At 36.3% G+C, this 25,968-nt stretch overlaps 1 protein-coding gene across 3 annotated transcripts in view; it reads left to right on the top strand.

Annotated features, from left to right (window-relative positions):
• HERC2 (HECT and RLD domain containing E3 ubiquitin protein ligase 2) overlaps positions 1-25,968 on the top strand; it is a 102,429-nt gene that overhangs the window by 12,465 nt on the left and 63,996 nt on the right. For 2 of the 3 annotated variants that reach the window (XM_058830009.1, XM_058830010.1), the window contains exons 4-16: positions 6,402-6,539; positions 14,582-14,801; positions 16,495-16,595; positions 17,355-17,511; positions 18,317-18,427; positions 18,748-18,919; positions 19,510-19,683; positions 20,307-20,495; positions 21,424-21,575; positions 22,396-22,553; positions 22,988-23,101; positions 24,525-24,776; positions 25,649-25,842. In XM_058830009.1, coding sequence (XP_058685992.1) covers positions 6,402-6,539; positions 14,582-14,801; positions 16,495-16,595; positions 17,355-17,511; positions 18,317-18,427; positions 18,748-18,919; positions 19,510-19,683; positions 20,307-20,495; positions 21,424-21,575; positions 22,396-22,553; positions 22,988-23,101; positions 24,525-24,776; positions 25,649-25,842 — 2,132 coding nt within the window. The remainder of the gene's footprint in view (positions 1-6,401; positions 6,540-14,581; positions 14,802-16,494; positions 16,596-17,354; positions 17,512-18,316; positions 18,428-18,747; positions 18,920-19,509; positions 19,684-20,306; positions 20,496-21,423; positions 21,576-22,395; positions 22,554-22,987; positions 23,102-24,524; positions 24,777-25,648; positions 25,843-25,968) is intronic. The other variant, XM_058830011.1, reaches the window with a different exon arrangement.

Raw genomic sequence — 25,968 nt, 5'->3', positions numbered from 1 at the left:
GAATGGATGTGTTTTTGACTAGAGGAGGTAACTTCTACAGGAAGATACAATAAATAATTTATGAGAAAAGAATGAATTATAGTTGAGATTACTTATCAAGAGTATAAGCTTTGTTGGTTATTAGTGGCTGCATGCTGTAGAAAAAATCAGGTTATTTTAACCTGATATATATGATATTATATATGATATATATTATTATATATGATATTATATATGATATGATATGATATTATTAACTGTTTCAGAGTTAGAAAACTTTTGTCTTCCCTATGCTGCTGGCCCTTTGGAATATTATTGTTGACACTGGGTGAAAATACAGCTGATCTTATCAGAAAGGCTACTACCACAAAGCTGCTTGTGAAATAAGTGGAGGTAGTGTAATATTTTGTTCATTGGATTGGCCAGTTCCTTGTATATTAATAAAAGGTGTTGTAAACTTGATGCAATAAAGGGAAGGATTACCTCCTAAAGGAATTGTAGGAAATGCTTTCCCGTTCACTGACAGCTCATGATAGAGGTGTTGTGGTTGTTGTGGTATAACAATTCAACACACTGTGCTTTCATGTAGAAGAAGGATAACAAACATCTGTAAAACTGAAGGATATAATAAAGTAAATACCTGTGTTGCAAATGAAATTGATGAATTGATCTTTTTGTGCTGGATACTTACACACTGTTTTTAGAGTTGTACCTTTGCTAGTCTTTGACAGAAAACTGTTTCAGTATTTTTATAGCTAAGTAGCTGCAGAGAATTGAGATTTTTAATTAGTTTTGGTGCAAAGTATGGACAGCAGTATAAAATAAAAATCCAGAAGTGGTAAGTCAGTCACCTGTGACTTCATGTTTATCCACACTTAGGACACTTACTCTGCACAATGATGAGAATTTTTTTTTTAATGCCGCATCTATGTATGTACACCTCTAGAAGGTTCAAAAAGGTATAAAGTGTTAAAGACTGTAAATGACTGCTATTTAAAAATACAGAGTTTCTGACACTTTACTGTATAAATAAGGCATTTATGTCACTGTAAAATGTCCAAGCTGTGATGACGCTTTTGAAAGCTTTCCCATGTGCATAGTGTGGTGGTGGTAAAGGCAGACTGCCGCTTGTTTCTAGTACTGTATTGTGGTGGGTTGACCTTAGCCAGGTGCCCAGCCTTCCAGCTCCTTGCTTGCTGCCCCTCCTCGATAGGACAGAGGGAGAAAATAAAATGGAAAGGTTCGGGGGTTGAGATAAAGGCAGGGAGATCACTTACCTGTTACCCTCATGGGCAAAATACTCTTGAGGAAAATTAGTTTATTCTAGTGCCAATTAAGATAGAATTGGATGGTGAGTAACAAAGGTAGAAACTAAAATGCCACCTTCCATTTGTCTTTGCTGCTGCAGGAATTAAGTGTAGGTATTGCGTAGCACAGATCACACCTGTTCCTTTCCACAGCTGGAGGGTATATGTTGTACATATTTCTTGAAACACTGTAGTAGGTGAGGAATTAAAATAGCAGCTTTTTCAGGCTCTTAACTCTTAGGATAATGTATGAACTGTGTTTCAGTGAAGTTAGCCTTCATAAATGTTACTGTGTTGACCTACAGGATTCTAAAATACAGCTATCTTGCTTAACAGGCTTGAGTTTTGAGGGAAAAAAGGGCTAATCAAAGCTATTTTTAGTCACTGTCAATCAGGTTGTATGTTTGATTCTGTTAGGCAGTAGTGAATCATGGAACCAGAAAAATTGATGGCTGATTTGCACCTCTGAACTTGCAGCTCAAGTAGAGCTTCTTGAAATAAAAATCTAAAGTATTTATATCTGTTTAGTTGGTACTTACTTTTTTTGCATAAATGATCTACAAATGTAATTCAAGAGGAGGGGGGAAAGTACATACAAGTAATGAGATTTATATAAAACCCAGTGGTTTTATGTGAAAAGCAATATAGATTAATGTCGATATTCAGAGTTTGCTGCTAAATTTACTAATCTGGAGATGAACAAGAGAGGTTGCTGTATGTAGTCCCTTTTATTCAGTCTTTTTTAAGAAGTTTCGATTTAAGCCCATCCACTATAAGTCTGTTTTGTCACTAGCTCTCTGTTGATGCTGACTGGACTGTTCAGAAGAGGCACTTCATTCTGTCAGTGGATATTAGCAGTGGCAGTAGACTGGAAGAACATGCTATTGATAGCAAAAAACATTCCTTTTCTCTCTAGGAAGAATATAGAAGTAGTGCATTTTTTTTTTCTCCTGTTAGCAAGAATGTTTGGTTAGGAATAAGGTCTTTGTTTTGAATTCATGGCATTTTAAGAAAAATGCGTTTGATAAATGTGTTCAAAAGAATGTATGTTTCTATGTATCATCTGAGGACACAGCTGTGACAGAAGTGATGTCCAAGTACAGGTGCACTTGCAGCATTGCAGGTATTTCAAAGACAATCAGGCTGCCCTCAGGAAATCTGGATTAGATTAATACCTTGTATGTGGGAAGCTATGTTCTGAAAATAATAAAGAATATTAAATAATAGTATTCTTACTAAATTTTCGAGTTAGAGAACTGTTACTGTAAAACTTTAAGACAAACCAGTCTCTTTAAGACATACAGGTCTCTTGTGGGTTGCTATTTATTATTTATTTTTCATTCCTCAAACTTCATAGGTGGAAAATTCTGTTTCAATTAACTGTTTTAAGTTCCAGGATAAAAATATAAAATCATCAGCGTCCTGCCTTTGGCAAACACTGTGGGCATCCTCTTCTCTTCCCCCTTTCCTGAAAGCTGGACCTTTGTGCCTCTGAATACACAAACCTCATTCAGTGTTGCACCTGCAAGCAGGTTAAATTAAGTCCAAATGCCACAAGCAATTCTAGAGAGGCTGGCAGAAACAAAATAGTTGTGGCAAGAATAACAGTATGTGGGAGTTGGTTATGGTGGCTGCTGTTCAGACCACGTTGTAAATCAACCTGTAGTAGTGTGTAAGGGGAGTAGGCTGGCTCCCACTTTGAGCCTCCTTTTTTGTGTAAAGGAGAACTTGTTAAAAGTGAGAAGTGCCACTTTTCTCTTCTGCTTCCCCTGACCCAGCTCTGGGCTGCACCCAGTGACTCAAGAATTCAGTGCTCAGCTGTGGACTGTCATACTCTCATCGCAGGATGGGGAAGTCTGTAGTCACTCTGTTGGACAGTTTGACTTCAGAAGTGTAGAATGCTCTACTGTAAATTAAAAACATAATTTAATGCATTTAAAAAAAAATATACTAGGGGAGAAAAGAAACCTTATTCCTGATTAGGGTTAGATCAGAATCTTATCATCTAACCAAGAGGTCTGTATAAATATGGTTTGCAGATGGTAAGGCATATATCTTTCCCTCACAAATAACTATTGATTTTGTGTATGTAGTAGGTATATGTGTGTGTGTGTGAAAAATTAAGGATTTTTGACAGAAAATAGATTGCAGCTGAAATATTTTCTGCATCTGGGACTACCAAATGCTGGTTTAGGGTGGTTGTAAGGTGCAGCCTTTGTGTAAAGCACACCTTGTGACTTTTGCCCTATCAATGGCAACATCTGTAGGTAAACTGTTGCAGGCTTTCTCTCTGTGGAGGAATTTCCATCTACGTGAGTTCACTGGCATTTCAGAGCAGCACAAGACCATACTCTTAACAGGTGGTGGAGGCGACTATGCAGTGTCAGGTTTTTTTCTTCATTGATTATGAAATGTAAGTTCCATTTTTAGTGCTTCCTTTTTATCCTGTGTTTATACCAGATTAGGCTATGGCTGTGCAAGATAGTGCACACGTGGTAAGCTGCTGTGCTTTGATTTGGGAGCTAATTTCTAGTTGAGTATGGTTATTTCATTTGCTTAGTTTTCACTGCTGGCTGTGCCTACCTGCCTCAGTGTAGAGGTATAAGGCTGTAAACTAAAATATAATAAAGAGAAAGGTCTTTCAGGGAGATGTTACACAGTTGTTTACCCCACCACGATGTTCACAAAATTAAGTTAAATCATGCTGACACAGTGCACTGTATTTTTGCAGGCATTGTTTTGAAAACTGTCTTGTTACTTTGGTCCGTTCTGGCTTCGCTCAAGATATTTCTCCTCCCTGTCCCTTTCTGGAAAATCTTTGGGTCTTCCTGCTTAAAAATCTTTCATGAAGCATAACAGAATAATTATGGTGTATGTGTTGCTGCTTTCAATCTAGACTGATACTGGCTTTGTCTGTTTGTGTGGCAAGTGGTTTTTGCAAGTTGAACTGTCTTTGTGGAGCAATTTGACATGGTCTTTTAATGTGATTTTTAGGTCATTTCCTTCCTATTTTTTTTCTCATTGCTCCTCTTCTTGGTTCATACAGACAATTAAAAAAAAATCCTCCTGTGGATTTACATGCCAGGATTGTTTTTATTCCATACAAAGCTTGAGTTCCCACCTGGACTGGGATCTCTATCTGCAGTGAGGAGTTGGATAAAATTACTAAGTTTGTTGCCCTTGGTTGTCATCCTGTGCCAAGGATCTGTTAAAAAGTATAACAAGTTCTCCTACAGCTGCCTGCAAAACTGCATCTTGGCACAGCACCCTTCTACCCACTAACTAAAATTCCAGACCCTGCAAAGTGTGTCTCTAGACGTGTGGGTGAGTGGAGAAACAGTGACATTATGGTGCTACTGTGGAAATATTCTGAGCTACTGGGGCTGAACAGGGTCCTTGGTCTATAATGGGTTCTGTACTTTTAATGTTATTTGCTTCTGCCTTTGAAAAAAACAGCTGGATTGAATCACATTTTGGACATTGTTATCAAGCTGGTGACTCACAGGCTGTTCCTCAGTGTTTGAGGGACACAGTTATGTTCCCTGTTTGCCACTTACAAGAGGTATATTCAAATTGTGTTTTCCTGCTCTCAAGTGACTGCCATCTCTTCTTTGGCCCACAGTTTCACCTCCACTGTGGATACTGCGATTGTGCCTCCTTTCCTTTTTTTCCTGCCCTTCAGTCTTCATCTTCCACCTCCTGAGCACTAGTGTCAGTTATAGGTTAGGAAACAGTGCTTTAATTTAAAATTTGTATATTTAAGGCTCCCCAAAAAAAGCTTTATTTTGGGAGGTGTTATTGTCTCCAGTTAAAAAAACTTAACAAAGAGGGAATCACAGATCCAGTTCCAACCAGATGAAGTGTTAATTTTCTGTTAGGCCAGATGGAAAAAATAGTTGAATGTTTTTTTACATTCTGATAGGTGTATTTTGTACATTCTGAGGTAATGAGAACCTTTGATCTCACTCTGAGTGTGAGGCAGTCTGCAGTCAGATGTTCCGTGTCTGTCTTGCTTATGATTTTTTTCTGATTTATACTGGTACAAATGCATTTTTTTTTTGTGAGGTATGTGGGGTGAGAGAGTCAAAAAGACAAAGTACTAGTGTTTATTTGTCATGTTGTGGCTGGGACATTTAGGAGGGAGTCTCTGAACTAGATTGGTAACAGATAGAAATGATGGATTGCTCAGTTCTGGGAGCCAGGTAAAGATGGCTGGGACTGAACCCTTCATGGACAAATTTCAGATGCTGGGCTTGAGAAATTTTGAGTGGTATGGTTTGAAAAGAAGGCCAGGGTGAGGAAAGTAGTTGGCCACGTGTTTGTCAGTTGCAAGGCAATCTTATGCATTGAACTGACTGGAGGGATGGATATGGAAATCCATAGTCCCAGTATAAATAAAAAGGAACTTCTGGCTGTCTAGTTCTACTGTCTTTAGAAAATTGAGATTTCAGGCAGCCTTTGATTTCAGTGATAATTGACTGATGCCTATGTTCTGACTTTGTGAAGGTAGTCTCAAAAGGATTGCACATGCTGTTTTATTGCTTGGGCAGGAAATGGTAGTATTATTTTCATTACTTGCTAGTAATTACTAAGATGCTAGATGTTTTACAGATGTTGACATACTACTGCATAAAAATTAGTGTAAATGCCAATATATAGCTCTTCTTGATTTTGAAATGAAGGCTATTGCTGTCTTTTTTCATTCTGTTAGAAATGGAATATAAAACAAAGTAAATACTGCAGCAAAGGGGATAGTTGGGAGAACAATCTGACTTCAAGTACCTCCTTTGCAGTACTGTGTATTGCAAAGCCTTTGCAATTCTTACATGATGGTGTCTATATTAAATGTTCATCATCCAGAGGAGGTTACAGAGGTGATTTCTGGATTGTAAGGTCACTGTCTTACGAAATGTAACATGAGACCCAGCACCTGTGACAGTTAACATGATAAAATACTACTTCCCCCCATGGTGTTCTCTTAATGATAGACAATATTTCTATAATCTGGTGGGCTGGGGATTTCACCTTTACATTTCTAATCTAGACCTGAATTCCAACCCGAATTGAAAGTAGCTTAACCCATCTTTTTTTTCCCCTCCCTTTTGTTTTCTTTAGATGATAGCACTGAATGCCAAACTGCATCAAAGAAAGAAGAGCAAAATGACAAAGAAAAGAAAGATGAAGAAGAGACTCCACTGCCCACTTACAGGGCCAAATCGATTGTTGAGAGTTGGGTGTGGGGTAAACAACCAGGTATTACAGCTCTTTTGGTCATTGTCATTGCCATTATGTATTCTATAGTGATCACTACTTTTGTTGCATCAGGAAGTATTTGTATCAAATGTACATGCTGACATATGCATCTCTTAGGTTAGTGAAATAAGTTGGGTAAGTGGTTAACTGTAATTGAAATTAAACATTTGCTGTAATTAATTTCAGGTTTAATTAGACTCTTGACTTGAAGAGTCAATTTGCCCCTTTCAGGCTGCTTGAAGGAATGATAGACTGACTTGGAATAAAGGAAGTTACCCAGTGAAAAGTTCCAGTGTCTTCAGAATATTTCTTTTCCGTTGCAGACATTAAAAAGAAATTATGGTAGTTTCTGAAGCCTGGATTTTCTGCAAGCAGTAATGGTTTAATAGGTGATTTTTCTCTTTGGTTTCATGTTCTGATAGATAGGTTTGTGTGAATCATGGGAGGAAGGTTGAAATGGTTAGTTCAGTTAACTGTTTGTCCTGACCTTTGCTGACAGTAATTGCACCTGTGCTGGCAGTGGAATAGCAGTTTTCATGTAGGGGTCTATAAAATAATATTTTTGATACTGAAACCTGTTAAAGTTTGTGTCTGCTTGTTACTGTAGAGCAGAAGTTCATTGTCTAAAATTGTCCATGTTTAAAAATAGCAGATCAGAAGAAGCCTCAGTTCAGTAGTTTATTTTACAGTTCCTGGTACATGATGTTGCCTGATTCAGATGTTGGCATGTACAAACTTCAGAGACATCTGTTGTGCCACTTGTCCTTTCCCCTCGCCCAGAAACACTTGAAGATCCCTGGGAAAAGTGTTATCTCTTCAGTGCCAGAATCTGCATCTGTGTAGCTGTGTTTGCTAGGGGAGATACTTGTTTCTGTTGAGCTGCAGGTCAGCTGCCAGTCTGCTGTCCTCTGCTCTGTGCCAGCCTGCTTGCTCCCTTTCCTTAAGGACAGGGGGGCAGATGGATTTGCTGTCACTCTGGTAGTGGGACAGAATCTTGCAGTATATCAGGAATGCTAAGAATTGCCACTACAGTGGAAGAGGGAGTGAGGATTCAATGTGGTGGAGAGATGCGAGCTGAAGGTCACATTATTTATGTCTTATATTCTTATTTTATGTGTGTTTCTAAAAAGTAAAATAAAACTATTTTACAGAATGGCAATCTAAATGTCAAAAATCTTAGCAAATTTATTCCAGCTGCCCAAAGTGTTTGGGACAAGACTTGGCCTTTAAGCTGACCCTCCAATTATTTTTTAAAAAATTGAAAAAACAGTTTTTTTCTGAATAAAAAGGATGTATATGTGTTTGGAGTTTTCAGAAAGAAATAGCTTTCTGTCTTGTAAATAGTAATAGCTTTTCTGTTTATAAGCACTTTTAGTGCTTATATATAGTATGGTTTATTGCCGCATGTATGGAGTCTTATTCTAGAAATAACATGTGAAGACTTCATAATTTGTCAGAAATAAATTTTTATTCCTTGGTCTCTGTTACCATTTGTGCTTGAAGTTTGTGTCACGTAGCAAAAATCCTTAAACATAAATAAATATATTTATTGCATAACAAACCACAATTGTGGCTTTTGTTCATGATTGTAGGTTACCTTGTTAATTTTTGCCTTGCACTTGTCAGATATGTAGCTAACAGCTGCCTTTTGAGCCAGCTCAAAAGTTTTTGTGGCTTTGTAATTAATTTTGAAAAAACTATACAGCATCTGCTCCATTTTAATATTTTCTGTTAATTTTTCATAAAATGAGAGCTGTTTTACGCATTTTTTCTGTTATCCTTCAAAAAGAAACATTTCCTTGTCAAAACCATGAAGGAACTTTTAAAAAAGGAGAATTGCTTCTTAAATATATCATTGCTGACCAAGTAAGAATTAAAGACTTACTATGTCTTCATTTATGGTTTATATTCCTTCCCAAGTAAGGTATAATTAATTCAGAGATGGATATTTGAAGTTACATTACAAAAAGAACTGAAGAGGCATTTAAAGTCAGTGTTTCAGGTCAATACACTGAAGTATTTCTACTGAGTTTAATGATTTACAGCCTTACATTATGAAAATAGTAACTAGATATTAGACACTGTATGTTTTAGAAGCGCTGTAATACAATCTTATTTTGCCAAGTGTGGAGGACCTTGGTGTCAAACTTCAGCAGGCTAATCTAGGTCAGTGGGCCTTGTGACACCCCTCCCCCAGGAGGGCTAAGAGATTGTGAGAGCACAGAGGAAAATCTGCTTGTTACATGTGTTGAGAAACAGAACTTCATGTGCCCCTCAACTCCATGCTTGTTTTGTCATCCTGGCCCATGTTCAGAGAAGCAGAATGCTTCTTCTAAGTCTCATTTATGCTGAGGTCACTGTGCTGTCAGAACAGAGCAAAGACATCATAGTTTTTTCTTTTTTTCTTTTTTTTTGTAACGGTCTAACTATTCCAAGTACTGTAAGAATACATAAGAATAATAAATACATGTGTGCAAGTCATTATTTGACTTTGAGGTGTTTTTTTTTCTTTCTCTTTTGCATCTTAGTATTCTTCCATTTCATATTCAGCTCTTTTGTGATACCACTGTTAGACTATTCATTTTTTACATGAATGTTCCCTTAAACTCTTCTGCCTGTTGTATTCATACCAGGTTGAGTACATTTATAAAGCAGCTCCTCTGATTCTTCCTAAAAATTCTTGTTTATTACCTTCATCAGTTTTATTTTCTGAAGATATTGAGGTTTTAAGATCTTACATGATTTGATGTCCAGGTGTTCACCCCTAGGTATTGGAGAAAAAAAAAAAGGAACCCTTTGAAGTGGTTGTTCAAAGCCTACAGAAAACAGACCAGTATTTCATCTTCTTCGGCTTCTTTTTCTTAGTCATAGTAATCTTAAGGTTTGCTATATTGAATCAAACTTTTTACAATGTTGCATCTTATTTTTCTGATGTTTTTATTACAATATCACCAAGATTGCACCAAGAAATGCTTTATAGGCACTCCTGAAGAGGCAAGGTTAAAATTAACCATGTGACTTCAGTGAGCTTGTTGAGAGACTTATTAGTACCAAGTGCCCTTGTATTCCTGCATTTGTCTTGTGAGAGGAGCTAGGCAGAACTTCTATCCTGTAAGGGGCTTTTAGTTACATGATGAACTCTAAATTTACACTGTGTACAGAAGTAATTAAAAAGTAGTCATGGCATTGAAAAAAACCCTTATTTTAGCCTTCTTTATTGAGATATTTTTGGCTTTTATCAAATTTCTTGATTCATACTTTCAAATTTAGACTTAGAAATGCTGAGTCAAAGGATGAAATTTGACCTCCCTGTTTTGCATTTCTCAGAGCTCCTTCATCCCTGTATTTTCTTCCCTGTATTTTCTTTTACTTCTTTGCCTTTGCATCATCATCCCATCCTGTTCCCTCTACCCCACCTTGAAACCACATGTCCAGGTCCAAATATCTGGTTGCTGTTTACACCCTAAAGGAGTGTGTGTGTTAGCATGTGTTTTACACACAGACAGGAATTTAAATCCTTGCTATTTTATTTGGTGCATGAGTATTAGAACATCAATTTAAATAAGTTTTGCTGACTAGCTAAAACTTTGAAAATTACAGAACTGTAGAATATGCTGAGTTGGAAGGGACCTATGAGGATCATAGAGTCCAACTCTTGGCCCTGCTCAGGACAGCCCCAAGGGTCACACCATGTTGAGCTTTGTCAGGCTGGTGCTGTGACCACTTCCCTGAAGAAGTGCACTGCCCAACTGCCCTCTGAGTGAAAAACTTTTTTCGGATATCCAACCTAAACCTCCTGTGTCTCAGCTTTATGCCATATCCTTGAGTCCTGTCACTGGTCACAAGAGTGAAGGATGGGTACTTGCCCCTCCACTTCCCCTGACAAAGATGTTGAAGACCACAATGAAGTGTCCCCTCTGTCTCCTCCAGGCTGAACAAACCTAGTGTTCTCAGCTGCTTCTCATAGGGCTTCCCCTCCAGATCCTTCACTGTCCTCTACCCAGCCACAAGGTGAGAGGCATTTTGAATGCACATGCAGCTGACCAATATTTCTCCTCCTGAGTACTAATAAGGTGAAGTCTAACATTGTTCATCTTTTCAACAGGGGAGCAGAAAGCTAAAATCTAAATGCTCTTTAGGCATTATTTTTTTTGTTGGTATAAAAGAACATTGAAAGCCTGTTTTGGTTTTGTTTCTGAAGGAAATTATGTTTATGTGATGGCAATTTTATCCTTCCCTCTAACTTTTGAATTTGCTCATTCTAAAGGTTTTTCTTAAGGTCGTTAGAAGCCTGTTAAGCCAAGCCAGCTGCATCCTTTATTTCCTCTTTGTCCAGTGGAAATAGTGTGTAGTGGGAGGGGAAAGCAAAGACAAAATATTAAATTCTCTAGGAAATTAGAGCACATTAGTTCTGCTGGTGACAGGAATGTGTACTCATTATAACAGTAGATTCATGCCAAATTCTGATTGAAATGTGTTTCCAAGTCTGAAATCTCTCCACACTGTAACATCTATATTTGCTGTTAATAAAGTTTGGGAGTCAACCTGGAAACAATTCAGTCTGATACTGGCATTTTTAAGGTGTCTAATTTATCTGTCAGAAACATGTGGTGTTCCCTAAAAGAGCTAATGAAATGAGTGTTAAGGAACTGTGAAGCATGTTAAATTATTTCTTTGTGCTGCTGAAACAGGAGCAAACTGCCTTTGGACATGCTACCTGCCTTAGGTTCATGTCAGGTTAGTGTTCTGGCTGTGGCTGAGATGGTTTAAGAAGCTGTTCTCTTCAGCTGTTTGTTTCATCCTTTATTTTGCTTAAATATCTGAATAACACCACTTCCTAATGTTGTTCTATTAAATAGGCTGGGTTAAACCATTCCAGTGTTTTTCCTTCTAGTGCAGTGAACTTTGGGTAGGAGGAATTAGGAAGTGAAGATGTGTAGCTGTGTTGTTTGCTGAGGGGAGGGAGAGATGTGATAAATTTTAACAGAAGTGGGTAAAACCTTTACCTGTCTCTACTGCAAACAGCAACATACCTGACTATGGCTGCCATTTAACAAGTGTTCTGCTAATGGTGGTTTGAGAATTTAGACTGGTGTGGTATGGCTCCAACTCCTACAGTGCAGATGCAGATTAGGGAAATAATATGTCTCCACCCTTCACAGAATAATTGGCAAAGCATAGCATTGCAGAGGATGGTTAGCATCAAGGGCTGGTGTAGTGACATATGAACAGTTTTGTTTAAAGAGTTGCCTGTAACCTTCCCAGATGAAATTTGAATCGTTACTATTAATAAGCTATTCTCTCATTAGACTGTTCAGTTCATCAGAACAAGTGTTGCTCGGATTTGAAGGTTTATTGAGATGAGTTTCACTGGATTGATTCTCAGATGTATTTAAATCTTTAGAAAGATTAACAAAAATTTTTGTGAAGATAAATTTACTTGTGGAATAAGAGAAAATTTAAGGTGAGGATGTGTATAGATATATCTCACTTAAAAATAGTGTTACTTTTAATGAAACAACACAGTCCTTGGTTCAGTTTTTAGATATCTTAGTTATAAGGATACTATTACCTGTTCCAGCCTTTACTACACTTTGTATATGAACTTTGTTTTGCATTCTTAAAATGCTAAGGAAGTTTATATAAAATATTTACAAGCATAATGATTTAATTTTGGTAGAAACCCTTCCTAAAATTATAGCCAGTTTTATTTGTGGAGGCACGTCCTTCTCCCCCAGCTTTCTTAACCTCCCTTTAGGTCTGAGATCATTGAAACATGTCAAACCCTAAACCTTAAAAAGGCAATTTGCTGACAAGACATGTATCTAATTTATGTTTACACCTGGATGTCACTGTGGCTTATTGAAGGTGATTTGAAATGTATGCATTGCATATTCAGGATTTCAAGGGAAGTTCCTTGTGAAGTAATTGCTAGAGGATTGGTGAGTAGGTGGTCTCTGCTTGTCCTAAGTGTTTCTAGTAGTCCCCATGATAGATTTTTCGTGTGTTGTTTTGAAACAAAGGTCTTTTTCGTATTACTTGACAGACTCTGCTGAATCTATCACCCAGTGCTTGTTTTCTGTAGCACCAAACATAAGAGTCTCTTCCCCAAACATAGGTGTTAAAGTGCCTTCTTTTTTCTTCATTGACTATTTCTTTACTTTTCCTATAGGTATGGGACTATCAATTTAGGAAATGAATCTGTAGGATGAAATTATTTGTCAAAACAAACAGTGATAAGCAAAGTCTCTGTGAAGAAGAGAGCATGGCCATTTTTTACTTCAGTGTTGTAGCCTGGTGGTTATTTAGAGGTTGATAGGACTTTAGTGTTCAAGAAGAGGAGAAAAATGTCATTATTTTTGTGTATTTGGATGGTTTGCTTAAAGGCATCGTGAAACTGGGATGTGTCAGTATTGACTGTGTTCTGCTGGGGTACTCTGAGGTGTGCACTGTGAGTTGGCTTTCTTTGTGATTTTTCTTTGTGCTACAGAGTTCTTAGGGAAATTTTGTAGAGCCAAAATTAGGGATGGTGTGGCTTTTTGTCAAATTTCTTGTTGGTTTTGTCATATTTCTTGTTGTTTGAGTTAGCATGTATAATTGCTGCTGTTGCTTTCATCTGAGAGGTCTTGTCTGCAAGGAATATTTTTTTTAATCTATTCTCTCTTGTTGAAAAAATAATTCCGTCATAGTCAGGTGGAAAGATGTGAATTGCCTAGGGAAAGGAATCTAACACATTATGAAATGGTGAAATGTGAGTAGCAATGTTGAAAACAGGCTGGGGTTATGGCTGACAGCATAAATGACTGTGCAATGTGATCCAGTGGCAGAGAGGGCTGCTTGAATTCTTTCCTGGGTACAAAAAGATGGGGGACAAAACTTAGAAATACTTTTTACAGCTGCAGTTGCAAAAGAAGTTCTGTGCCTCCTTAGATAAAACATTTAACAATAGAGACTACCATAAATGTCTGAATTTCTGTAGTTTGGAGGCACTTGTTACAAAATATATGTTGGTTTCGTATGGTTTTGGGGTTAGTTTTTTATAATTATTTTGAAGTGTGTCCATCTTCTCACAAGCCATTGTTACTTATATGCAGACATATGTTTTTTTTTCATACCCTTTAGTCAGGTGTCATTTTAAACAAAGATACTTCTGTGTAGCTGCCAGGCAACAAATGTGGTTGGCTTTGGGACAAGTATAGTAATGCAGTGCAAAGAGGAATGGGGTGGCTCAGTGATCAGACTGTTAATGAGGGGACAGAAAAGAAGCCCTTTAGGAATGTACTCTGTTGATATTTCTCCTAGGAATTAAAGCTACAGAGTATATAAAAACACAGTTTATAAGTTTTTGTTTCAGAGTGGTTTTTTGTAGTTGTTTTGGAGAGTGTATTTGTTACTGTTATTAGATTACTAGAACTTTGGGCTGTTGTGTACTTTTGTGAAGAGAAAGAAGAATTCCTATTCTGGTGCTGGAACACAAGTCAGATCTTTTATTTACTAATAGTAGTTGAAAGCATCTTAAATTTCTGACATTATTTGTTTCAGAAGCATAGCAGCTCTTGGCAGTGATCCTAGAGCTTCAGAGTGTAGTTTTATAACTTCTGAGAAACTTAAGAGAAGTGTATGGGGTGAAAATGAAAGTATATTCTTGTGGGGACTTGCAAGACACTTGCCTGCACTTAAGAGAAGTCTGACTCTAGGGTTGGATGATGATAAGAATTTGTTGTCTAACTTGTTTTTTTGGAATGCATAAATATTTCCTGTGATGTTTTAATTTCAGACATGAAATGTGAAGGTTTTGATATGTTTAGACAAAACCAGTTTTGATGATAACCTTTGTCTAAGGTTCTAACTATGTCTACTAACATACCTGTTAAGTATGATTGTATTTATGTCATACCCTGTGCATTAAATATGGAAACAGAGAGTTTCACTGGATTCAGACTTTAGGGCAATTTACAGTTTTCAATTTGTCTTTATTGTTCTTGATACTTTATATAACAAAGATGAATGTCCATAAAATGATTTCTCTCTCTGATTCTCAGACGTGAATGAATTGAAGGAGTGCCTTCAGGTACTGGTGAAGGAACAGCAAAGTCTGGCCACGCAAACTGCAACAACAGCTCTCTCAGCCATGAGGCTAAAGCAGAGGCTGGTTATCCTGGAACGATATTTCATTGCTTTGAACAGAGCAGTTCTTCAGGAGAACGTCAAAGTAAAGTGGAAAAGCAGTAGTGTTCCTCTGCCTGCTGTGGATAAGAAGAGGTAATAACACATGCATGAACAAGTTAATCCATTAGAAAAGCCATAGAAAGGTTATCAGCCAGTCTGTGAGAGCTTAATCTGATTTATTCCTCCTTGTGAAACATTAATTGTAAAGAAACTTATTTCTTAAGATGGCTTTACCATATTAAGTGGTGTTACCTGCCGTCAGTCCTCCTTGCTTGGTGCTTTCTTATAGTGTCTCTGTTGGTACTAGGAGTTACTGTAGATATTAAGGTTTGAGCTATAAGTATGCATTTATTGAAGTATTTTTTTTTGTTCTCCTCAGCTAGAAAGTATGGAGAAGCCTGTTTCAGAAATGGTGCTAATGGAAATTACATGGTTTGAGTAACATTATATTTTTGTCAATAGTTGCTCAGTTAAATAGTTGCTCAGCTCACATAAATTAAAAATACAAATACATAAAAGCAGAACATAGAACCTTAGCTTGGATGAGAAATTATGTAATTGTGCATTTTGTATGCAACTAGTTAATACAAATACAAAAAAAAGCTGAACATAGTTTTCTGTAGTTTGAGTGAGAAATGATGTAATTATACATTTTATATGCAACTATTTCAAGAGAAGTAACTGAGTAAGGAACTATCTGATTCCTTTTCATGTCAGGATAACTATCTAGACCTAAAAATAGAAAAATCTATCAGATAAGGCATTAAATAAAGTGTTCAGTAGCTGTCTGACAGAACAAGCAATTTGGCTAGTGAAATTTTTGTTAGGTTGATCTAGCTTCAGATATGAAAGGAGAATGTAAGTAGATATCACAACTAGTTATTATGGAATTGGAGTTCTGACAAGGATATTTTTATCTGAATAGACTGTTGTCTTGAAATTTTTTTCATCTCTGATTAAAAAGAGCACTGATATGTTTAAGTTATCATATTGCTAAAAATACAAGTATAATTTCTTGTAAAAGTCCTAAGATATTCACTTTCTTTGGATTCTCACAACAAAACAAAATAGATTCAGTGGTTCAGTGTTGGAAGTGGTAGGGAATCTCTTGTTGTTGACTACAAAGGGGAGCTTACTTAAATTAATTTGATTGTATGAGAAGTTAACAGAAGTGTGAGTCCATTGGATGTTATGAAAAGTTGAAGCTCTCTCTCTTCCTTACACACACAAATATAGAAACTGCAAAGAGAGTTTTTTAGCATTGACACTTGAATAGAAAGAAAAGTAATGAAAAAATGAGTGGAATTAATTATCAATAATTAAAGATTAAATAAAAAAATTCTGCAGGCTTTGTTTTTGGAGTCCAAACTAACTAAAAATATAGAGCTGAGTAAATAATGAGTACATGAAGTACCTTCTGTTTGTGTATTTCGAGCAAAGCATCATAATTTCACTTTGAGTAACTGTGGGCATTTTTTTGGTGGTAGTCCATTATGCTGGTCTGGTTTATATTTTTTCTCTTGAAGCTTTTTGATATTGGACATTGAATTGTTTCTTTGAAGTGGTTGAAGTTGAATTTTGGTTGCTGACATTTTGATGTTGCTCACCTGGTTTCTCAAGAATTATAGCTGTGATTCTTTACAAATAAAAATTGTGTAATTGTATATGCATGCATATGGCTAAATTATAAAATCATTTAATCTATGTTATACAAAATAATAATAACATAAATATATATAATTGTAATACAAATTTATTGAAACTATTCATACATAACTTTATTTAGCTCAAGACCTGTAGGCAAAGGTGTGGAAGGACTTGCACGTGTTGGATCCCGAGCAGCACTTTCATTTGCATTTGCTTTCCTTCGTAGAGCCTGGAGATCAGGTGGGTCTGCTCTTGAGCATATTGAATATACATTTCATTTGAAGCCAGGTGACTCATTAAAGTTTGTGTGTATGTTAAATATTGGCATAGAACTATTAATTTATGACTGATAGATTTGCATAATTGCACTTACGTGATACTATGCCCAATAGTATTGTTGCTGATCAAAGCCACCCAAGCCAGTATCAATGCTGTTTTTTTCTGGAATATTTTATGCTGAGGAAGCTAAGTTGGGATTTCATGAAAAGCATGTATTTTTAATGCTAGATTTCAGAAAAGTTAGATTTATTCTTCAGAAAAGGTCAAGCCACTATATTATTGCATGATAGTAGCAGCTTAGAAAAAACTTTGAGCGTGAAGCTTGTGTTTAGTTTGTGTGCATGTCAGCTCTTGTCAAATTGCAAAGGTTGGCAGAATTGTCACCTGTGCCACTAAACTTGCCTGACTCAGCCTGGACCATTTGGTCAGATGGAAGGTGTGGGCTTACTCCAGCCAGGCCTAGTTATCCTCTTTTCTCAGTAGCTGCATTGTGAAATGAGCTGGTCTGGGTTTTCACCTTTTTGAGTTTTGTGTTTTTGTTTTTTGGCAAAGCTTTCTTCAGAATCTCGCAGTCAAATGTTCATGTGAAAATTGAGAACTTTGTCTATAGGAAGTAACTTGTATCTTGTGTTGAAGAAGAGCTCACCAAAATACTGTGTACAACAATTTCTCTAACTTCTGTAAAGAAGGGACTGTAACTGCTCTTGCTGTGTTCCTTAGGTGAAGATGCAGACTTGTGCAGTGAGCTGTTACAGGAATCACTTGATGCACTGCGAGCTCTACCAGAGGCATCCCTTTTTGATGAAGGGACTGTATCTTCTGTGTGGCTGGAAGTGGTAGAAAGAGCTACTAAATTCCTAAGGTCTGTTGTGACTGGGTAAGTTTCTTCTTTTGAGCTGTTAAATGGCAAGCATGCATCTCTCAGAAGTTGGTGGTATAAACGTAGTGATTTATAGAAAATTTGAAAGATTTTCTTCCTTTTCTAATGTTGTTATACAAGCAAGCAAAAAAATTAATGAACTATTAAAATGATGCTCTTTAAATATGATTTAATGAATTTAGCTTCTTAAGAAAAATCTGAATTGGAATATTCTGAATCACTGCATGAAGGCTTACCAAAACAATTGTATTTTACTCATGTGAATATATCTGCAGAATTATTCTTTGGTAATGCTATATATGTGCGCTTTTAATTGTGCCTTTCAAGTACGGTAAAATAGTACAGATTTTTGTACAAAGGGAAAATACACTCATATTGAACTTGGAACAGTCCCCTGCTTTTTCCTGTTGCTTAAGTGGGCTTCAAGTTGCTACCTTTTTACAGTAGTTACTAGAAGTTACTAGTAGTTACTAGATATGTCTTTTCAATACTGGAACTACATCCTTAAGGTGAATATCATAAAGCATATTTGAATTTCACCTGTTAAAATGTTTTTCATATTCTTAGCATGTTTAATAGAACTGTAGATAGATGGTGAAGCTTGGGGTGTTTTTAAAACCTTGCTGTCCCTCTAAAACTTGATCTAGTTTGTAATGTGTGGGCTTTTCTTCTCAGCTGCTTTCATCACCCCTTTGATATTTTTCTGTAAGTTTAGTGGTTCTTAGGGTGCTGTAGATGCTTTTGGTAAGCAATTGTGTATCATTTCCTATTAGTTAATGTATATTGTTTGACTTTTAAATAGAGATGTGCATGGAGCTCCCAGTACCAAAGGGCCAGGAAACATTCCTTTGCAAGACCAGCACTTGGCACTTGCCATATTGCTTGAACTGGCAGTGCAGAGGGGTACACTGAGGTGAGAAGCATGGGCACTCTGATTTTTAACTGTCACTATTGGAATGGCCTGATAGTCTTCAGTTTTCATGGGTTTGGGTTTAATGTAATAATTGTGGTATAAAGCATATGCACCTTTTCATTAAGACAGTGGTGACCGAGACCTAATATTATCTAGATTGCAAAATCCATTTTTTATATTTTGATAATCTGTTCAAAACAGAAGGCCTTGACATCCGATTTTGCTAAACTTCAAAATGTAGGGATTGAATTGTATGGATTACCTAACCCAGTGGTTTTAGGAATGCTTATTAATAGAAAATGTTGATTCCCCCTTTTCAGCCAAATGTTGTCTGCAGTTATGTTGCTACTTCAACTTTGGGATAATGGAACGAGGGAAACAGATAATGAGCGATCTGCACAGGGAACAAGTGCACCCCTTCTACCTTTGCTACAAAGATTTCAGAGTATAATATGTAATAAAGACATGCCCAATACTGAGGAAGAGATTCAGGTACTTATTCTTGGATTATTTGAAGGAGGCGTTACGTTGGAATCAAATTTCATTTGCCTAGCTAAAATAGTCATAAAATTATCCAAACAAAATTGGTGGTGGTGTTTTCCATGTAAGATGTATATACACCATGGTCATTTGGTTTTCATGTTTCATTTGAGTTTCTTGAGGTAGGGGCAAGAATGTCATAGCATGATTGGGGTAAGCATTGTTTCATAGTTAATGCTGATGTGATAATGAACTTAGATGTGGCTAAGTAACTTTTCTGCATATTTGGATTGTTTTTATTTTGTATTTAATTGGGTTATGACTCTTAGTGACTATTACTGAGGTTGATAAAACATAGTAAATCAATTCTATTATGCTGGTAGCTTTCTATCATATACACAATCTGACTATTCTGTCAACATTTGTTTCAGATTTTCCTCTAATGTAAAACAAAGGGTGTGCAGAGTTAATTAATCTTCTCTTACACTTGTGCAGATAGTCGTCTTTATTTTTACTTCATCTAAACTTTACTGCGTATCTGCAGGTGTAGTCTCATAGGTATACCTTGAATGTTTTTCTGACACCTCTTTTCTCTTCTCCAGCTCCTGACTTACCCTCTAAGTCCAAATGAAAGTTTTCTGAGGTATCTGACTTTGCCACAGGACAATGAGCTGGCGATTGATCTGAGACAAACAGCTGTGGTGATCATGGCCCATTTAGACCGCCTTGCCACCCCATGTATGCCTCCACAGTGTAGCTCTCCTACATCTCATAAGGTAATTGTTTGCAATTCCAAATACGGTAAGATGTTTTCCCTAAAAGCATAACTGAATTTCAGAATGCAAGGAAAACAGCTCCTAAGATTCTTCAAATTCCTTTCTGATTTTCACAATGTAACCTGGAGTTCCAAAATTTGTCTTACTTGGGTAACTTATATTACATCAGCCCTTTTTCAGTGAGCCTTGGAGTGCAATTTTATGGTTTATGAACCATTCTTTCTTACCACATTATGACAAATTCTGCCATTTTTTGACCTGTTCCTTGTGTTTCTCTGAGTAAATTCTCAAGACCAGATTATATAAATATTGGGGGTCTGACGTACTAAAAAAATAAAAGAAAGAGAAAAGTAAATGCCAAACTTTCCAACTTGGAAAATATCTGAATCTCTTACCATAGATACTTATTGCTCATTTACTACCAGACTGAACTGAATATGATGCGTGCAGGTCTTTATTTTCGCTATCTTCTAATTAAGTAGGTTTTATTGACTGTTGGAAAGAATGATGGTCTCAGATTTGAACATATTTGGCGTATAAAGGTTTAAAAATAATTTGCTCTGTGGATTTTAATAAGTTATGTATTTCAAAATTTAGTATTTACAGAATTTCTTGTTTCCTAGGGATCATTGCAAGAGGTCATTGCTTGGGGATTAATAGGCTGGAAATATTACGCTAATGTGAGTGGTCCAATTCAGTGTGAAGGACTGGCCAACCTTGGTGTTGTACAGGTGGCTTGTGCAGAGAAACGTTTTCTGATTTTATCTAGAAATGGAAGAGTTTATACGCAAGCATATAACAGCGATACTCTGGTGAGAGTTCTTTATGTGTTTTTAAAAATTTGTCCTGTATTGCTTCATGAGTTTCCTCTTCTAAATATTTGTAATTTCTTAGGAGAGTAGATGGAGACATTCTAATTTTTTGTGAGCTTTCTCAAATACAAAGCTTGTATTTGAACTTTCAGAAATAGTGGGGTTTGCCTCTTGAATTGATTTGATGAAAAGCACATGGATTCTGTAATTTCTATTGGGCTAGAGGTTATGGATACAATGATAATTACTTTTATTGATGTGCTGGCCTTGGTAACTTCAGAAATTGGCAGATATGAAATGCATTTTACTCTAGTGCTATAACTGTGTCCAAGTTATGTAGTTTCTCAAACACTATTGTCACCCTGAAAACTAAAGCTTCCTGATAATGTTTTCATAGTTACTTTCCCATGGAAGTTCTATAAACATAAGTTTTCTTTCACATTCCTTATAAGAAACATCTTTTGATGGACATTTTGCATGACCAGTGTGCTTGGGAAGGTGGTAACTTGATTATCCAATCCCTGGTCGTTGTCAAGAATCTATAAATACTGGAGTCAGAGAATAAAGGTTGATTCTTTCCTGTTCTAACACTGAGAAGTGTTTGTGTGAATCATTTTGAGTCCTTTAGTGACACACTACACTATTTACAGTAAAGTAATTAGAAGCCTTTATCACTAAGGTAGCCTGTACTTAAGATAAACTTAAGACAGACACCATTGTCATATGTACTGAAGACCTATAAGAATGAGAACAAATAACTTGAAAGCATTGCTTTTGTCATATTTGACCATTTTGTTCTTCATGCCTTCATCTCATTAATTTGAGAGCAAAGTTTTGATGAAACTGGAAAATAGGAAAACTGTACCTAGTTACGTGATGGAAAACATCAGCAGATTTTGTGAGCGTATTGCTTTTGCTTGGTTTACAGGGACCACAGCTGGTGCAGAGTCTAGCTTCCAGAAATATTGTGAAGATAGCAGCACATTCAGATGGGCATCACTATCTGGCTTTGTCAGCAAATGGTGAAGTTTTCTCTTGGGGTTGTGGAGATGGTGGAAGACTAGGTCATGGGGATACAGTGTATGTATTAGAAATAATCATAACATTTATTTGCAAGTGTTCTGAGTTCATAGTAAAAATAATTTCTCTGTGTATATAAGCAATGAAAAATGTAAAAATAGCCTTTGACATTTGGCTCTGTTACTGAGCAGAACTTGAATTCTCCCTGCATGTTTTCTGTCTAGAATATTCCTGGTTCTCTATTAATGCTACTTGCTGAAATACTTGTAGGTGGAGGGAGTGGTGTTATTAGGCCTTTTATTAATGATTTTATGAATCCAGAGCATGTTTTCTCTGAAATGTTGACTCACATGTTGAAGCACAGTCATTATTTTTTATGCAGTGTGTTGTATGTTGTACATTATTCCATTTTTCCCGGACATAAATCTCCCGCTTCTGTGTAGATGCAGTCTCCTACAACAGTATTGTATAGGGGATGTACATCAATACATTTTAGAGATTTTAAGTGTCTTCCCCCAGTGCAGAATTCCTTCGAAAGCAAGAGAGAGACTACACAAGAGTTATCAGTGTCATGAAATTAATTGTTCAGATACAGTAATTAAAAGTAGTATTTTTAACAATAGACAAATATTTTTTAAAAATGTTGCATGAACTCAGTTGGAAACAGGTTGCAGTTGTTAGACATTGCTTCAGTGGTTTGTGTGTTGTTGAATAATTTGAACTTAATTTTGGCTTCTAGCTCTATTTATATTTTGTTACTTCAGACTAATAATAAGGCTTGCAGGTAGAATTGCAGCAATTCTAACAAGTATGTCACACCTTTTTATCAACTCCTCATCAAATCACCTTTTGTAAAATATATCACTTTCTCTTTAAATAGCCCTCTGGAGGAACCTAAGATGATATCTGCTTTATCTGGGAAGCAAGCTGGCAAACATGTTGTTCATATTGCATGTGGAAGCACCTACAGTGCAGCCATTACTGCTGAGGGAGAGCTGTATACATGGGGAAGAGGAAACTATGGCAGGCTTGGCCATGGTGAGTTAGTTGATATCTTCAAAGAAGTTGTTGAAGAATTTAGTGCTTGTTGCAAATTCCACCTTTCATCCCACCTAAAGCTGATGTGAGAACCTTATGTGTCTTCATATGAATTGAAATTATGGGAGGGATTGTATCGAACCCATTAAATTCCCTGAATGATCTGGAAATAAGCAGCTGGATGAAGATGAAAAATCTGTGGTGTTTTCTGTTCCTTTCCTCATGAAGCTAAGACTATTTCATGGGTTAAATCCTTGTTGGATGTGGCAGAAACCATAAGGGAGCTTGGTCATGATACTCAAGTCTAAAAACTAAACAATGTCCTACACCCATATAACAAAACATCCAAAAGCAAACAAGCAATAAAAAACCAAACAAAAGAACCTGTCAGGCCTTTTGGGTTTTGCTTCTCACAGAATTACTTTGTTTTGAAGGTTCAAGTGAAGATCAGACCATCCCAATGCTGGTCACAGGGCTGAAAGGACTCAAAGTCATTGATGTGTCATGTGGAAGTGGAGATGCTCAGACTCTTGCAGTTACTGAAAATGGTTAGTAGCAAAACAAAGCTTAACATTTTAAATAAGGTTACTGTCTTTCCTTTTACTCTGAAGATATTTATACTGCAGATATCTCTATTTCTAGCAGCTTGAATTCTGTAAGAATTTGAAGCTGAAATTCTTTCTGGGGAAATAAATATGTACATTTATACATTTTACATTATACATATATATACATGTGCATGCATTATACATATACATACATATATAATGTTGCAGAGGTATTTCCATACATAGATATGCAGTATGTTCCTTATGAATATGCAAATATATAGAATTATGGTATATATATTTCATGTAAATGTATAATGGAAACACAGAGTTATACATATCTGTGTATGTGTCTAAATATTATTCATGACTATATAAGTGCAAATATCTCATGTTGTCACAAGAGCCAGAATTCAGAGCAGGAGAGCTGTCTCTGCTAACCCTTATCACTTGGAAGTGTCAAAGAGAAGCTGCATGGAAGTTTACCGTTCCAACATCCCTGACCAAGGTGTCTTGGATGAGGCAGATTTGAAACCTGCATTTCATTGTGTGAGGTTAAGCCCCAAAGTCATCTCTTAGAAAGCAGATAGGTTCTTGGAAGCTAGTTTTTCCTTTGTTATATAGCTGGTTAATATGATGTGCATTATTTAAAAAATGAAATGTTTACTCATGCAGGAAATGGAAACAAAAAAAAAAATTTTATAAATTTTATAATTTTTTTTTTTCTCTCTGGTCTCTGCCTTGTATGTTTCTGTTTTTTATCAGAATACCTTAGGGACTCTGCTCATGCAAGTAGGAAACACAGATACATCAGAATGTAAAATGGGGCTTTCATTTTGGACATGCATGAGTTTACCATTCTTGAACCATAATTTTATTTGGTTCTGCAGATGTAGAATGGCTTGACTGTTTCTAAGTTCCTACATGAGGACTAAGAATAGTGTATTTCAAAAGAACATGATAAATGTGGCTATTTAATTTCATTTTGAGAAATGCTTGAATGATACAAACTGAAAATAAGAATTGGTTAAACAGACAATTTGGTCATTTGATGTAGAAAACATTTTGTAAATTCTTATAAATAATAAAAGAAAGCAGCTTTTAACTTTCTTGATTTATAGAAAATCATGTGCTTCCTATATTTTTAAGAAGGACTTTCCATGCACCTATAGATTTTCAGTGGATGTTATATGTTGCGCTTTTTATGTTTAGTTTTTTCAGCATGGAAACTTGTCAAATATTTTTCTTTCTTATTGTCACACGCAATTAGAAATTAATTTGGAACTACTTTTCTTAAAGTGCAATTTAAAATTTATGCTTGTTATAGAATCTTGGGTTTTTAAGTACTTGTTAAAACACATGACTTGATTACATGAAAAAGCAGTACAATTTTTTTTTTAATTTCCTTTCTCCTGATTTAAAGGCCAGGTATGGTCTTGGGGTGATGGAGACTATGGAAAACTAGGAAGAGGAGGCAGTGATGGTTGCAAAACTCCCAAGTTGATAGAAAAGCTTCAAGATCTGGACATTGTGAAAGTACGCTGTGGGAGTCAGTTCTCTATTGCTTTAACCAAAGATGGCCAGGTCTACACCTGGGGGAAAGGTGACAATCAGAGACTTGGGCATGGGACGGAAGAGCACGTTCGATATCCCAAACTGCTGGAAGGCTTGAAAGGTAATTACCAGAGTTGGAAATATTCCAGAGCTCTTTATGTTGTTGGAGCTTTTTACCTGACACAAATGAACTCTACTTTGAGTGACAGTACCGTGTGCTGTGTCATATTTTATGCAGGTGGCATTGAGAAAGGTAATAGTGTGCATTTCCCATCACTTCTGCATTTATGCCTACAAGATCTTAGCAGACTTAAAAACACTAATACTACTTTAAATGCTGCACGTCTTGTGTTCTCTTTATTCTTACTGCTTTTCTTTTATTAGGTTCACAGAAATGCTTATTTAGAGCAAGTATGTTTGCACTGTTATGCACACACACACATTTGTATATATATATAATATATGCTTAGATTAAGGCAGGTGAATGGAACAAATGAAAATAACAGACAACAAATATTGTCATTAAAGTTGTGTCTGACTTGTGACTAGTTTGGAATGGACTGAAAATTACTTCCTTCATTTGTGAGAAACCTGAGGTTCTGTAGGGGAAGATGAGGAAGAAACCTTTTTTATTGCCTTTAAATTGTTATTCATGTATGTTGAATGATCTAAATGAGAATAACTTCAGTCTCTCATCATAGATGGAGGAAATCTTTAAATAACTCTTCTCCAAAAAGGTTTCTAAGTAGAAGGGACATAAAGTAGATGATTTTTTTTAACCTTATAAACTTCTGTACTTATCTGTCTATTGGTTTATACTTTTGCTGTACTCTTCCAATCCACTGCTGAGACAGAAATGAGACTCATGACATACCATAATATGTTCCTAGTTAAGCATGGTTGTAATTAGCATAGTTTTCCTTACCTCTGCTATTTTTCTGTCAATGATTGTAATATCTAAGTTATATTTTCAATATCTAACTTTCCTATTAGGAAAGAAAGTGATAGATGTGGCAGCTGGATCTACCCATTGTTTAGCACTGACTGAAGATAGTGAAGTGCACAGCTGGGGAAGCAATGATCAGTGCCAGCATTTTGATACTTTGCGTATCACAAAACCAGAGCCCACAGCTCTCCCAGGATTAGACACAAAGCATATTGTTGGAATTGCTTGTGGACCTGCTCAGGTGGGTTTTATTCTTGAATTATTTGGTTTTACCTCCCACTGAGGTTAGTTCTGTATTCTAATCCTGTTCCTTTGCTATGTGCTTGCATAACTTTCTGTATTTTTATTTCTTATTCTGAATAAATAA

The sequence above is a fragment of the Poecile atricapillus genome, chromosome 1 (genome assembly GCF_030490865.1).
Source record: "Poecile atricapillus isolate bPoeAtr1 chromosome 1, bPoeAtr1.hap1, whole genome shotgun sequence".
NCBI classification, from domain to species: Eukaryota; Metazoa; Chordata; class Aves; order Passeriformes; family Paridae; genus Poecile; species Poecile atricapillus.
Note: the sequence above shows the minus strand (reverse complement) of the source record. Positions and strands in the feature narration are given on the sequence as shown.